The 12750-nt window shown below is 43.8% G+C and overlaps 1 protein-coding gene across 2 annotated transcripts in view; it reads left to right on the top strand.

Annotated features, from left to right (window-relative positions):
* The window catches only part of DENND6A (DENN domain containing 6A), a 47809-nt gene extending 45623 nt beyond the window's left edge, over positions 1-2186 (top strand). For both annotated transcript variants that reach the window (XM_066616616.1, XM_066616615.1), the window contains one exon: positions 1363-2186. In XM_066616616.1, coding sequence (XP_066472713.1) covers positions 1363-1488 — 126 coding nt within the window. In that variant the 3' untranslated portion in view covers positions 1489-2186. The remainder of the gene's footprint in view (positions 1-1362) is intronic.
* Positions 2187-12750: the final 10564 nt, after the last annotated feature.

Here is a 12750-nt window from a genome sequence, read left to right as displayed (position 1 = left end):
ATGCTGACTCTCCCTCAGCAAGGCCTGTTCGTCTATGTGTTTTGAGATCCTATCTTTGATGAGGCATTCCACCATCTTACCCGGTATGGATGTTAGGCTGACCGGCCTATAGTTTCCCGGGTCCCCCCTCTTTCCCTTTTTAAAAATAGGCATGACATTTGCTATCCTCCAATCTTCTGGCACCGTGGCCGTTTTGAGGGACAAGTTGCATACCTTAGTCAAGAGATCTGCAACTTCATTCTTCAATTCCTTAATAACCCTTGGGTGGATGCCATCAGGGCCCGGTGACTTATTGATCTTTAATTTATCAATGATCTTCATACCCTGCTTCATACCATACCATCAATTGATCTTCATACCCTGCTGCACCTATTACCTGTTTATCTTCCTTTACTATGGCACCAAGCCAGTGGTGGTCCTGGCCCCTTTGCTGCCTTGGAGTATGTCTGGAAATGCTTCCCTGACTAGAGTAATTGTGGTTATATGATGACATCACCACAATTACTTCTGGTATAGACCTGTCTTGGTATCTGCAGGGGTTCCGTTCCTGGAACCCCCACAGATGTTGAAACCTGTGGATAAACAAATTAGAAAGCATTCTGAAGGCTGGAGAGGCCACAGGCGACCTCTCTGGCCCTCAGAAGGCCTCCAGAAGGCCTTAGGAAGGCAGAAGTAGCAGGCGGCCTTTGGAGCAATGAGGAACTTTGGAGCGGCAAGGCTTGAGGCGGGCCATGGCACCACCCAGCTGTGTTACCTGGGAGCTCTTGCACCCACTGACTCACCCCAAGTTTGCCAAGTTTTCCTGTCTGCTCCTTTGCAGAAGCTTCTGGCTTCTAAAAGACTAAGAAAAACTAGCAGAAAGCTTCCTGCTTCCTGTTAGCATTCTGGCTGTGTCCACTCTTCTGGCTGACTGCTTCTCATATTCCTCTTCTAGCATTCTGTAACAGGCTGCAAAGGAAGTGACAGGAGTGCTTGGCACCACAATAAGTATAGGGTTCTCTTTTATCTAAGATTTTAGCACCTACGGCGGGGGGGGGGGGCAGGAATGTATCCCTCGCAGATACTGAGGTAGATGAGGGCCAGGAACACCCAAAGAGAGAATTTGTCTCAGAAGGTTCTAAGTCAGACTGCATGCTCAGCTCAGCTTTCATGAGTCCTGAATGTACAGATGTCCTGTCAACCTCGATGCCACATGAGTCAGTTTGTCTCTATTCAACTGTTTGAACTAGGATTAACATGCCTGTTTAGCAACATGGGGGATTTTCCAAACTCTTCAATGCTGATCACATTCAGAAAAACTGAATCTTCATGGGTCCTTCAAAATTACCATAATTTTTAACATTGCACTTTCTGTGGTTACAGGTTGATGGAGAAAAATTGCCTGTGAAGCCTGGCACTATGGAAAAGTTAAAGATGCACATTGATTCAATTATACTTGCACTGCCAGAAGATCTACAAGGTATTCTGATCAAGACTGGCACAACATGACTAATTGGATTTTTGTGAAGTCGCATATACCGCATCATGCATTTCAAAGTTATAGGAAGGACACTCTCAGAAGAGCATAAGATGCAATGAAACCAAATTCTGTTAATATTAGGTTTTAAAGCAAACCTGAAAACATTCAACCTGAATACAGAAGAACCTGAAAGAGGTTATTTTCAATTATGTTTAAAACAAAGTGCTCTTACGAAAAAATCATAAAATTCTACATGCAGGCCCACCATGCAGTGCAGGCATTGCAGAGCTTCTTAAACAGGTGCTGCTATGCTTGCATTAAACTCAGGGGAAGTGATATTCATATTGACTTCAAGGACTATTCCACTTAAGTCATAGCTAGAAGCCTCCAAGTGAGTACTTTCCTTTGATGTTTTGTCTCCTATTAAGAATTCAAACACCAGTCTACTAAATTTTATAGCTCAGTTCAGATGTCGTAGAACCGATCATCAAACCATGGTTTAGCAATTGGGAGCATTCCATATTTCCCTCCTCTTCCTCTCTCAGTTTCTGTGTTTTGAGAGAGACTATCGCTATCACGATGTCCAAATCAGACAACTATAATTATTACTAGCCATTGTCTACAAGCTGCCTGAGATCCACCTCAGCCCCAAGTTCGTCACCTGTTTGAAAACCATATATGTCTCTCAGTAACAGTTTTTGCCAGGCTAGGATATCCTGGCACTCTATGGTTACACCAAACCATGGGAAGGAGGGTATGAAAGGAGCACACTAGCCTGCAGGGATACTTTGATCATATCAGCGTTGTGGTGCCTAATTTAAGCTGAGGATTTGAGGTTTTCGGGGCATAATAGCTCAATTTAATCTCATTTGGTCACAGATCTGAGAGTAGATGCAGTATAAAGTAATCCATTTTTCACTTTTTGTGCTTTTCCCTAAGTTAGCAAAGAATACCATCTGTATAAATTCACTGGGTAGTATCCTTCTGCTAACGAAAGGGGCTTGTGCACACCGAAGTGACAGCACAGGGTTCTTGAGCACAGAAATCAAAATTAAGTCCTGACCTGGCTTTGTCACTTGTGCAATGCCTTGTACAAAATGTCGCACATGAAACTGTCAGTACCTCATTACAGGGTGATTTCTTCTGCTTGTCATTGCATAACTGCGTGTGGAGCAGTGCTAAATGCCACTTAATTTCTGTGTATGCTCTTTAGGATGCAACCTTATAGAGGAGTGGGGAATGGGGAACAGTGCTGTTTTTAGTTCAATTAAGTGGGTGCTTCTCACCAAAGATTTTAAACTATTCTTATCATAAGTCTAAATTTAAACAGCATTACTAAAATTCAGATTCCAAGAACTAAGTGAAACTTAATTATACGTAATGGTCATTGCAGAAAATACTCATGTTTCAATATAAATATTGTCACAAATAGCAGGCTGTACTGTACTGCAACATTTTTTCCTTTCCTTCTGCCAAACTTATGACTGATGCTATCTCTTCTGACATCACTAATCAGTGGAGGTGTTTGAAAATGGTGTTATTTATTTTACTCAGAAGTAAGTGTTCAGTAAGACTTGGGCTGTAATCCTATTTTACTCACCGGAAACAAACACATCTTCTAATCTGCTGTTGGGAAGCAAGGAGAAGAGAGTGCCTTGTGGGCAGGCTGCTCTTATGTGGTGATTTCTGGATTGAGTCAACCCTGCATATTAGATTCAGGGCTTTTCTTTTCATAATGCCAATCCAGAATGGCAGGTTGCATGTAGAAACAGGTTTTTGTATGTAGATGAACCTTGCTGGATCACAGAAATGATTGGTTATCCCAAAGTGCAGTCTGCCCACATTTTACTCAAGGGTTTTATTCTGAGGTCAGCATGTAAAGCCAAAATTGCTTAGTTACAACTGCCTTAAATCCAAGAAATATGTACTGTCTATTTACAAACTAAGAGCACAGTTTGAGATACATGCAGGAACTGAGAGAACAGCAGCTTCATTCTCCCATTTCAGGCTGTCTCCTGGGACATATACTGAGTAAGTATGAGGGGCAGAATCACCTGCACAATTTAAACAGATGTTTTTCTCTGAATTTTTTGACTAATGGTATATACTTGAATTTGTGCAAGTACAGTGTGCATAAGATGCCGGCTGACCGTATATCAATCATTTTATAGAAATACTAATTAGCAACCAGTTCATCCAAATTTTAAAAAGATTCTTGGGGTGCTTTCTTACCATGTCACAAATATTATATTTTAACTACCTGTTCTTTAAATAAAAAAAAAGTGAGGTAGGAAAAGGAGGAGGAGTCTTATTAGCTGTGGTTTGCAAAAGCCCTTTCTAAAGGAAAATAAGTAATGCAGATTAAAACACTGTTCCTACATAAGTAAGTATAATGAGCCATTTCTCATTGGCAATAAATTATTGTTGCTGAGTGTAACTTCTTTAGAATACAAGAACATCTAGATGCAATCCTATGCAGATTTATGTTGAAGAAAGTCTTACTTCTGGGTAAACATGCCTAGGATTGCTCTGTAAGAGTTTGATTATAACTTTGTATGAAATGAGACTTGGAGGAATCATTCTAAGAATGATATACCAATGCTAACATGTACCAGTATCATGTGTACAGTACAGATGCAAAAGCTGGGTCAGTGATCCATATTGCTACATATTTTACACTCTTGGATAAAATAGATATGATATTGCAGGCACACAACTGCCTTCGTATGATATTTTGTACCATTATTTAGAGTCTCTAATTTTAGCTATAAACTGCCCTCTGTATTTTTAAAAAAGATGTATTTTTAATATTCACTTAAAAAAATTCCAAATCAAGAGTTGAAACTGAATGGTAAAAATGCCGACTACTACAATTATGCCACTCTTGCATTACTTAATATCTAACAAACTGTTTGTTTTGCACAGCTGATCAGTAGCATTCTAAAAATATGACCATTAAGTACAGCAAAAACTTACCTTCATTAACTGAAGCATTGTATAGTATATTGGAACTAGCTACATTAGCTTTATTTTCAAAATGTATTTTTTAAAGGAAATAAATTTCACTTTTACAGAAACATTGTTCATGTTTATTCAATAAAATAAAAAAGAGTTGAGATCCTCTGTACAAAGGAAGTTGTGAAACTGTTCCATGCCTTGCAGAAGTTCATTCTCACCATTCTGTTTACTTCAAAGGGAAAAGGATATGTATATCACAGCTGAGAGCTTAGGCAAACTCAAAGTTCACCTACTGGACTGAGGTGAAATTGACTTCTGCATACATGCATAGGATAGCCATGAGTGCTTACTTGTGAATAGCAGCTATTGTGACTCTTCTGATGCTCACCCAAGCCTTCTAGTGCCTTATTCTGATGCTCACCCAAGCACCCTACTACAGAGGCAGTATTAAAGAGAAAGGGCAAGAAGATGGATTTATAGAAGTGTTATGCCAACAAATTCTTGCAGGACTCTCTTTTTATTCATGAAATGTTAATGACGTAAAAGCATCACATCATCCTAGGGGGAAATGTACTTAAGAACATAAAAACAGCCCCACTGTTCTTAACCTCCAACAATGAAGCCTGTGGCCCCAGGCCAAAGATAATCATGAGGCAGAAGTGTTGGATCTACGTGCATGATCAAAAAGGTAAATACTACTTTTCTAAGATGCATCCAGACCACATCACATCAAATTTCAATTTTACCACTTGCTATCCTTGAACTCACACACATTCCATACTTTTAATCCATTCATCTCCTAAGAAGTTTGCCACAGTTTGAGAGGAAGAACAACCCAGCACTATTACATAGGATAACAAAGTAGCTAGATTTGATGGTGGATTAGGTTAGCTTTTGTTCAACAAACTTTAGTGCATGAACAGATGAGAGAAAATGATGCACTGGTCAACATTTAGCCAAAAAATGGGAAAAGGCTCTGATAATGAAGTTTATGACTGGGAATGGAGACAGTGTGAAACATCTGTCCAAAAGTACAAATCTTTCTAGAAGATTTGTACCTTTTCTGTGAAATAAAATGCACGCAGTGCAGATGGGAGAAAACAGCTGGTGTAGCTGCACTGTAATGTATGTGTAATACAGCAGGGCTTCTGGCATATGGGTGACAATTAGCTTCTAACCAAAGTGTCTTTGCAGGCCTACATACCTTCTGTTGTGTTTGAAAAGAGGCAACAAAACTACCCCCTTATAATAATGTGCAGCTGATTTTTCAAAACACTTTCTGAAGCAAATATCTCCATAATAAACTTATAAAAAGTTGATAAACTTCCATTTAGAGTTACTGGGCAGAGGAAAGACATGTTAAATTGGAATCAAATGTGTTGTCTTGTGCTGTAGCAGCCACCTGTTAACTCTCCTTCCACTTAGCAGTTGCTAAGCATAATAATCCACCAGCACTGCTATGAATCTTTGTTCAGTCATTCCCAGTGCTCTTTTCCCTTTCTGTGATACCATGCCCTATCAAAACAGTTACCCAGAGTAAACAATTTAGAGATATCTCTGCTTCCATTCAAGTAAGGATATCCCATCATGTGCCTTAGCTCAGTAATTCTACTATGTATTTGCAATTCAGATACTTAAGAAAGAAAAGAAGTAGAGGTTTCATGCAGTAGTGGACCTGCCATTAACTCAATGAGGCAAATGCCCCTCCAGGACCATGCGGAAGCCTCTCTGAGGTTCCCAAATCGATCAGAAATTGTGTTTCCGGTTTGTCAGAAGCACAGTTTAATATGTCAGGAAAACCTCAGAACCGCTTCCCTGATGTGTCCTGGGGTCACGTGAGACTCCACAATGTTTTGGTGAGTGGGGGGTGGCATCTCATGAGAGGGCACCATCTTAGACCTTTGCTCTGGGTGCAGGGCTGGGGAAGTCTCTGGTTCCAGGAAGAAGATACAGCATTGGGGTCAGGAATAGGTTTTGCCATGGTGTTTCCAGCTAAAGGTCTCAAGTTCAATAAGTGGAGAGGGATGGAAAATTAGTCTTCATCCAGTAGCACTTGCTACCTCCTCTGAATGGAGAAGTAGGACTGACCTATGCTTTTTTCTTTCTCCTAAGATGGGTACTGACTTCAGCTATGATCCATCTTGTTGAGAATCGTTAGCAGAAAAAGAACCAGGCTTAGGACTCCAGTTCTAACCCTACCCTTCAGAGTGACTGCGTTTCTGGTCCTAAGAGAGTGAGGAACACTTTGCAGTTCCCATTCTTTTGAACCTAGCTTCTGTTTGGGGGAGAAAGAAGTGTGGGAGACACATCCCCCCTTCAAGCTGGAGCTGCTTTCACGTGGAAGAAGCAAATGCCCTCTGTTTCTGACCTCGGAATCCATTTCTATAGAAAGTGAACTGTCCCAGTAATGTCCCAAATGGAGCTCTGAATATTTTAGGAGTGAATGGAAGAGCCAGTCACTCTTATATGGGAGAAAGTAAAAATGGGCATCCTTGGGAAGAGATGTAAATCTAGCTCCTGACCTGAGTGATTTTATATCTGGAGCAGGTGCAGGTTTTGTTCACAACAGTTTTTCATATTGCAGCTTGTTTATTTTGTCCCACTGAAGCCAATGGGAGCTGTTAAAAGATCCCATTCTCCCTCCTATTGAAAATCATTGGGCCTCTTATTGAGGCTGATCTTTGGCTACAGAAGTCAAAAGGAAAGAATTTTTAAACCTATGCAGGGCCTATAAAAATATACTTGTTTTGTTTTATTGTATGTAAATATAGTTTTAAATAAGTGCATTGACTAATTGGAGGCTTTTTGGTGGGGCCTAAAGACATTTATTTTTATATTCACCTTCTGATTTTTGGGCTTTTAATATAGATTTTTAAGTTTTTATGCTACTATTTAAGGTTTCATGGGCAGCTTTCTTTTTTTATTTTCCTACTGACTTTTAACAAGTGTTTTAGATTGAATACTGTTTTTAGGGATTTTTAATGTTTGTATTTTTTATAATTTTGTATTGTCTGCTATAAACCATTTAGAATACCATTTAGGAGATAAAACGAGATATAAATGTGCAAATAAATAAAATAAATCAATTTAATAATTCAAAGAACCATATTAAATCATGTTTGAAATGATTCTTCATTTGGAAATAGCTTTTATAAGAGTGAAACCTTCCAGATGCGCAAAAACAACTCTGGGCCCAATCCCATCCAAATTTCCAGCACCAATGCAGCTGTGCCAATGGGGCATGTGCTGTATCCTGTTGGGGGCCAGTCACAAAGGCCTCCTCAAGGTAAGAGGAATTATTTGTTCCCCTACCTCAGGGCTGCATTGTGGCTGCATCAACACTGGAAAGCCCTTGGAGGGAGCAAAGTTCTTAAGTTCTAGGATACAACATAACATTGCAAGCATGAAATAAATCTCTTAGTATGTCCTAGGGCCCAGTTCCATCCAACTTTCCAGTACCAATGCAGCCAAACCAATGTGGCATGCGCTGCATCCTGCAGTACGGAGGCAGTCACAGAGGCTTGCTCAAGGTAAAGGAATGTTTGTTCCCTTACCTCAAGGTTGCATTATGGCTGCACCAGCACTGGAAAGTTGGATAGAATTTGGCCCCTAGTTCTCAGAAACTGATGAGGGGGTAAAACCTGTGATTACACCAGTGTTTCTCAATGTTTGACCTCCACTGTACCTCTCCACTGTACCTCTAGACAGTGCTGGGGGAGAGGTAGCGGCTGTGGTGCATGTCGGCACCAACGACGTGGGCAAGTGTAGCTGGGAGGTCCTGGAGGCCAAATTTAGGCTTTTAGGCAGGAAGCTGAAAGCCAGGACCTCAACGGTAGCGTTCTCTGAAGTGCTACCTGTTCCACGCGCAGGGCCAGCTAGGCAGGCGGATATCAGGGGTCTCAATGCGTGGATGAGACGGTGGTGTAGGGAGGAGGGGTTTAGATTCGTTAGGCACTGGGGAACTTTTTGGGACAAGCGGGGCCTGTACAAGAGGGATGGGCTCCACTTGAACCAGAATGGAACCAGACTGCTGGCGCATAACATTAAAAAGGTGGCAGAGCAGCTTTTAAACTGATCCCTGGGGGAAAGCTGACAGGAGCCGAGGGGCATCTGGTTCGGGACTCCTCACCCCTATGGGATGAGGATGGGGAGGTTAGAGAACAACAAGACAAAGGCAGAGTAGGAGAAGAAATTGGGAAAGGTAGTGTGATGGGATGTGATAGACGGTTTGGCACAATGAGAGGATGCGGGGACAAAGGAGCGAATAAGCAGCGCATCCTGGGGCATTCCGTGTACAAATGCTTTTATGCAAATGCCCGAAGTCTACGAGCAAAGGTGGGAGAACTGGAATGTCTGGTGACAAGGGAAAATATTGACATAGTGGGCATAACGGAAACCTGGTGGAATGCGGAGAATCAGTGGGATACCGCAATCCCGGGCTATAAACTCTACAGGAGGGACAGGCAGGGGCGTGTTGAAAGTGGGGTGGCCGTTTATGTTAAGGAAGGGATAGAATCCAGCAGAGATTGAAGGTGGGTCCGACTCCACCGTAGAATCTCTGTGGGTTAAATTACCAGGCTTGTGCAGCGATGTAATACTGGGGGCGTGCTATCGTCCTCCAGACCAGAAATCGGATGGGGACCTTGAAATGAGGAAACAGATCAGGGAGGTGACAAGGAGAGACAGGGTTGTAATCATGGGGGACTTCAATTATCCTCATATTGACTGGGTCAATTTGTGTTCTGGTCATGATAAGGAAACTGGATTTCTTGACGTGCTAAATGACTGTGGCTTAGAGCAGCTAGTCACGGAGCCCACCAGAGGACAGATGAATATTGTGCGGTACGCAGGACCTGGTTAGAGATGTAAACGTTACTGAGCCATTGGGGAACAGTGATCATGCTGCGATCCGTTTTGACGTGCACATTGGGGGAAGAATACCAGGCAAATCTCTAACAAAAACCCTTGACTTCCGACGGGCGGATTTCCCTCAAATGAGGAGGCTGGTTAGAAGGAGGTTGAAAGGGAGGGTAAAAAGAGTCCAATCTCTCCAGAGTGCATGGAGGCTGCTTAAAACAACAGTAATAGAGGCCCAGCAGAGGTGTATACCGCAAAGAAAGAAGGGTTCCACTAAATCCAGGAGGGTGCCCGCATGGCTAACCAGCCAAGTTAGAGAGGCTGTGAAGGGCAAGGAAGCTTCCTTCCGTAAATGGAAGTCTTGCCCTAATGAGGAGAATAAAAAGGAACATAAACTGTGGCAAAAGAAATGTAAGAAGGTGATACTGGAGGACAAGCGAGACTATGAGGAACGCATGGCCAGCAACATTAAGGGGAATAATAAAAGCTTCTTCAAATATGTAAGAAGCAGGAAACCCGCCAGAGAAGCGGTTGGCCCTCTGGATGGTGAGGAAGGGAAAGGGGAGATAAAAGGAGACTTAGAGATGGCAGATAAATTAAATGAGTTCTTTGCATCTGTCTTCACGGCAGAAGACCTCGGGCAGATACCGCTGCCCAAACGGCCCCTCCTGACCGAGGAGTTAAGTCAGATAGAGGTTAAAAGAGAAGATGTTTCAGACCTCATTGATAAATTAAAGATCAATAAGTCACCGGGCCCTGATGGCATCCACCCAAGAGTTATTAAGGAATTGAAGAATGAAGTTGCAGACCTCTTGACTAAGGTATGCAACTTGTCCCTCAAAACGGCCATGGTGCCAGAAGATTGGAGGATAGCAAATGTCACGCCTATTTTTAAAAAGGGAAAGAGGGGGGACCCGGGAAACTATAGGCCGGTCAGCCTAACATCCATACCGGGTAAGATGGTGGAATGCCTCATCAAAGATAGGATCTCAAAACACATAGACGAACAGGCCTTGCTGAGGGAGAGTCAGCATGGCTTCTGTAAGGGTAAGTCTTGCCTCACGAACCTTATAGAATTCTTTGAAAAGGTCAACAGGCATGTGGATGCGGGAGAACCCGTGGACATTATATATCTGGACTTTCAGAAGGCGTTTGACATGGTCCCTCACCAAAGGCTACTGAAAAAACTCCACAGTCAGGGAATTAGAGGACAGGTCCTCTCGTGGATTGAGAACTGGTTGGAGGCCAGGAAGCAGAGAGTGGGTGTCAATGGGCAATTTTCACAATGGAGAGAGGTGAAAAGCGGTGTGCCCCAAGGATCTGTCCTGGGACCGGTGCTTTTCAACCTCTTCATAAATGACCTGGAGACAGGGTTGAGCAGTGAAGTGGCTAAGTTTGCAGACGACACCAAACTTTTCCGAGTGCTGAAGACCAGAAGTGATTGTGAGGAGCTCCAGAAGGATCTCTCCAGACTGGCAGAATGGGCAGCAAAATGGCAGATGCGCTTCAATGTCAGTAAGTGTAAAGTCATGCACATTGGGGCAAAAAATCAAAACTTTAGATATAGGCTGATGGGTTCTGAGCTGTCTGTGACAGATCAGGAGAGAGATCTTGGGGTGGTGGTGGACAGGTCGATGAAAGTGTCGACCCAATGTGCGGCGGCAGTGAAGAAGGCCAATTCTATGCTTGGGATCATTAGGAAGGGTATTGAGAACAAAACGGCTAGTATTATAATGCCGTTGTACAAATCTATAGTAAGGCCACACCTGGAGTATTGTGTCCAGTTTTGGTCGCCGCATCTCAAAAAAGACATAGTGGAAATGGAAAAGGTGCAAAAGAGAGCAACTAAGATGATTACGGGGCTGGGGCACCTTCCTTATGAGGAAAGGCTACGGCGTTTAGGCCTCTTCAGCCTAGAAAAGAGACGCCTGAGGGGGGACATGATTGAGACATACAAAATTATGCAGGGGATGGACAGAGTGGATAGGGAGATGCTCTTTACATTCTCACATAATACCAGAACCAGGGGACATCCACTAAAATTGAGTGTTGGGCGGGTTAGGACAGACAAAAGAAAATATTTCTTTACTCAGCGTGTGGTCGGTCTGTGGAACTCCTTGCCACAGGATGTGGTGCTGGCGTCTAGCCTAGACGCCTTTAAAAGGGGATTGGACAAGTTTCTGGAGGAAAAATCCATTATGGGGTACAAGCCATGGTGTGTATGCGCAACCTCCTGATTTTAGAAATGGGTTATGTCAGAATGCCAGATGCAAGGGAGGGCACCAGGATGAGGTCTCTTGTTATCTGGTGTGCTCCCTGGGGCATTTGGTGGGCCGCTGTGTGATACAGGAAGCTGGACTAGATGGGCCTATGGCCTGATCCAGTGGGGCTGTTCTTATGTTCTTATGTTCACACGGTCCACCTCTTCAAAGAACCACTGGAAGTAACTGGGAATGGCATCATTGCCCATTACTTCTGGGTTGGGAGGCAAGATGCAACATGACCAGAGGCTCAGGGTGGCTGGGAAGGCTTTTTTGAGCATGGAAAAGCAGGCTTTGGAGCTCTGCCCACTGAGCGGAGCCCCCTATTACTGTTGGTTGTGTTGCATTCCTGGGCTTAATGCCAGGCAGCAAGGATCCAGTGAGTGTCACCAGACACCGTCTCAAGTACCACTGGTGGTACCCGTACAACTGGTTGAGAAACAATGGCATTTTTAACCACTGTGCCGTGGCACAGTAGTGTGCCATGAGTGGTTTGCAGGTGTGCCACAGGAATTTGGGGGAAGGTCATTTATTAGTAGGGCCAATGGGGATGTGAGCCCCCCACTGGCAGCATGTTGTGCGTTGTCAATTGTCAAAAACTTGATGGTATGCCTTGACCATTTTAGTGCCTTGCTGGTGTGCTGTGAGATGAGAAAGGTTGGAAATCACTGGTATCACTTCAAAATGCATGCAGACACCTACACAACTGATCACTCACACACACACATCACCCATCCACACACTGCATTAGCTATCCACACATACTCCATCACCGATCCACACACACATACCATCACACAGACACACACTCCATCACACACACACATACCATCACACACACACACACTCCATCACACACACACATTCCATCACCCATCCCCACAGTTTAACGGTCTCTCAGGGCACGTGCTGCTGGGAGGAACGAACCCTGCCGCCGGCTTCCCCAGAGCTAGGCCCCTGGGGAGACTCCCATCACGCACTGCAGCAGAAAAGACGGCAAGGGACGCTCAGAGGAGGAGGAGGTGGCGGGGGGGGGTGAGAGCTACTACGCTTCCCAGCATACACCGCGTGTCTTTGCTCTCTCTGAGGGGCAGACGCCGAAGTCTCCCAGAACTACAGCTCCCATGGTGCGTCGGGGTCGAAAGCCCGAGCCGCTGAGGCTGGCCGTGGCAGCGGGCGGCTGGGAGCCGTAGTCTTCCTGTGCGCCTCACGGTC

Source organism: Tiliqua scincoides, chromosome 2, assembly GCF_035046505.1.
Source record: "Tiliqua scincoides isolate rTilSci1 chromosome 2, rTilSci1.hap2, whole genome shotgun sequence".
NCBI lineage: Eukaryota > Metazoa > Chordata > Lepidosauria > Squamata > Scincidae > Tiliqua > Tiliqua scincoides.
The sequence above is the reverse complement of the archived record's forward strand: the minus strand, read 5'-3'. Positions and strand labels throughout refer to the sequence as shown.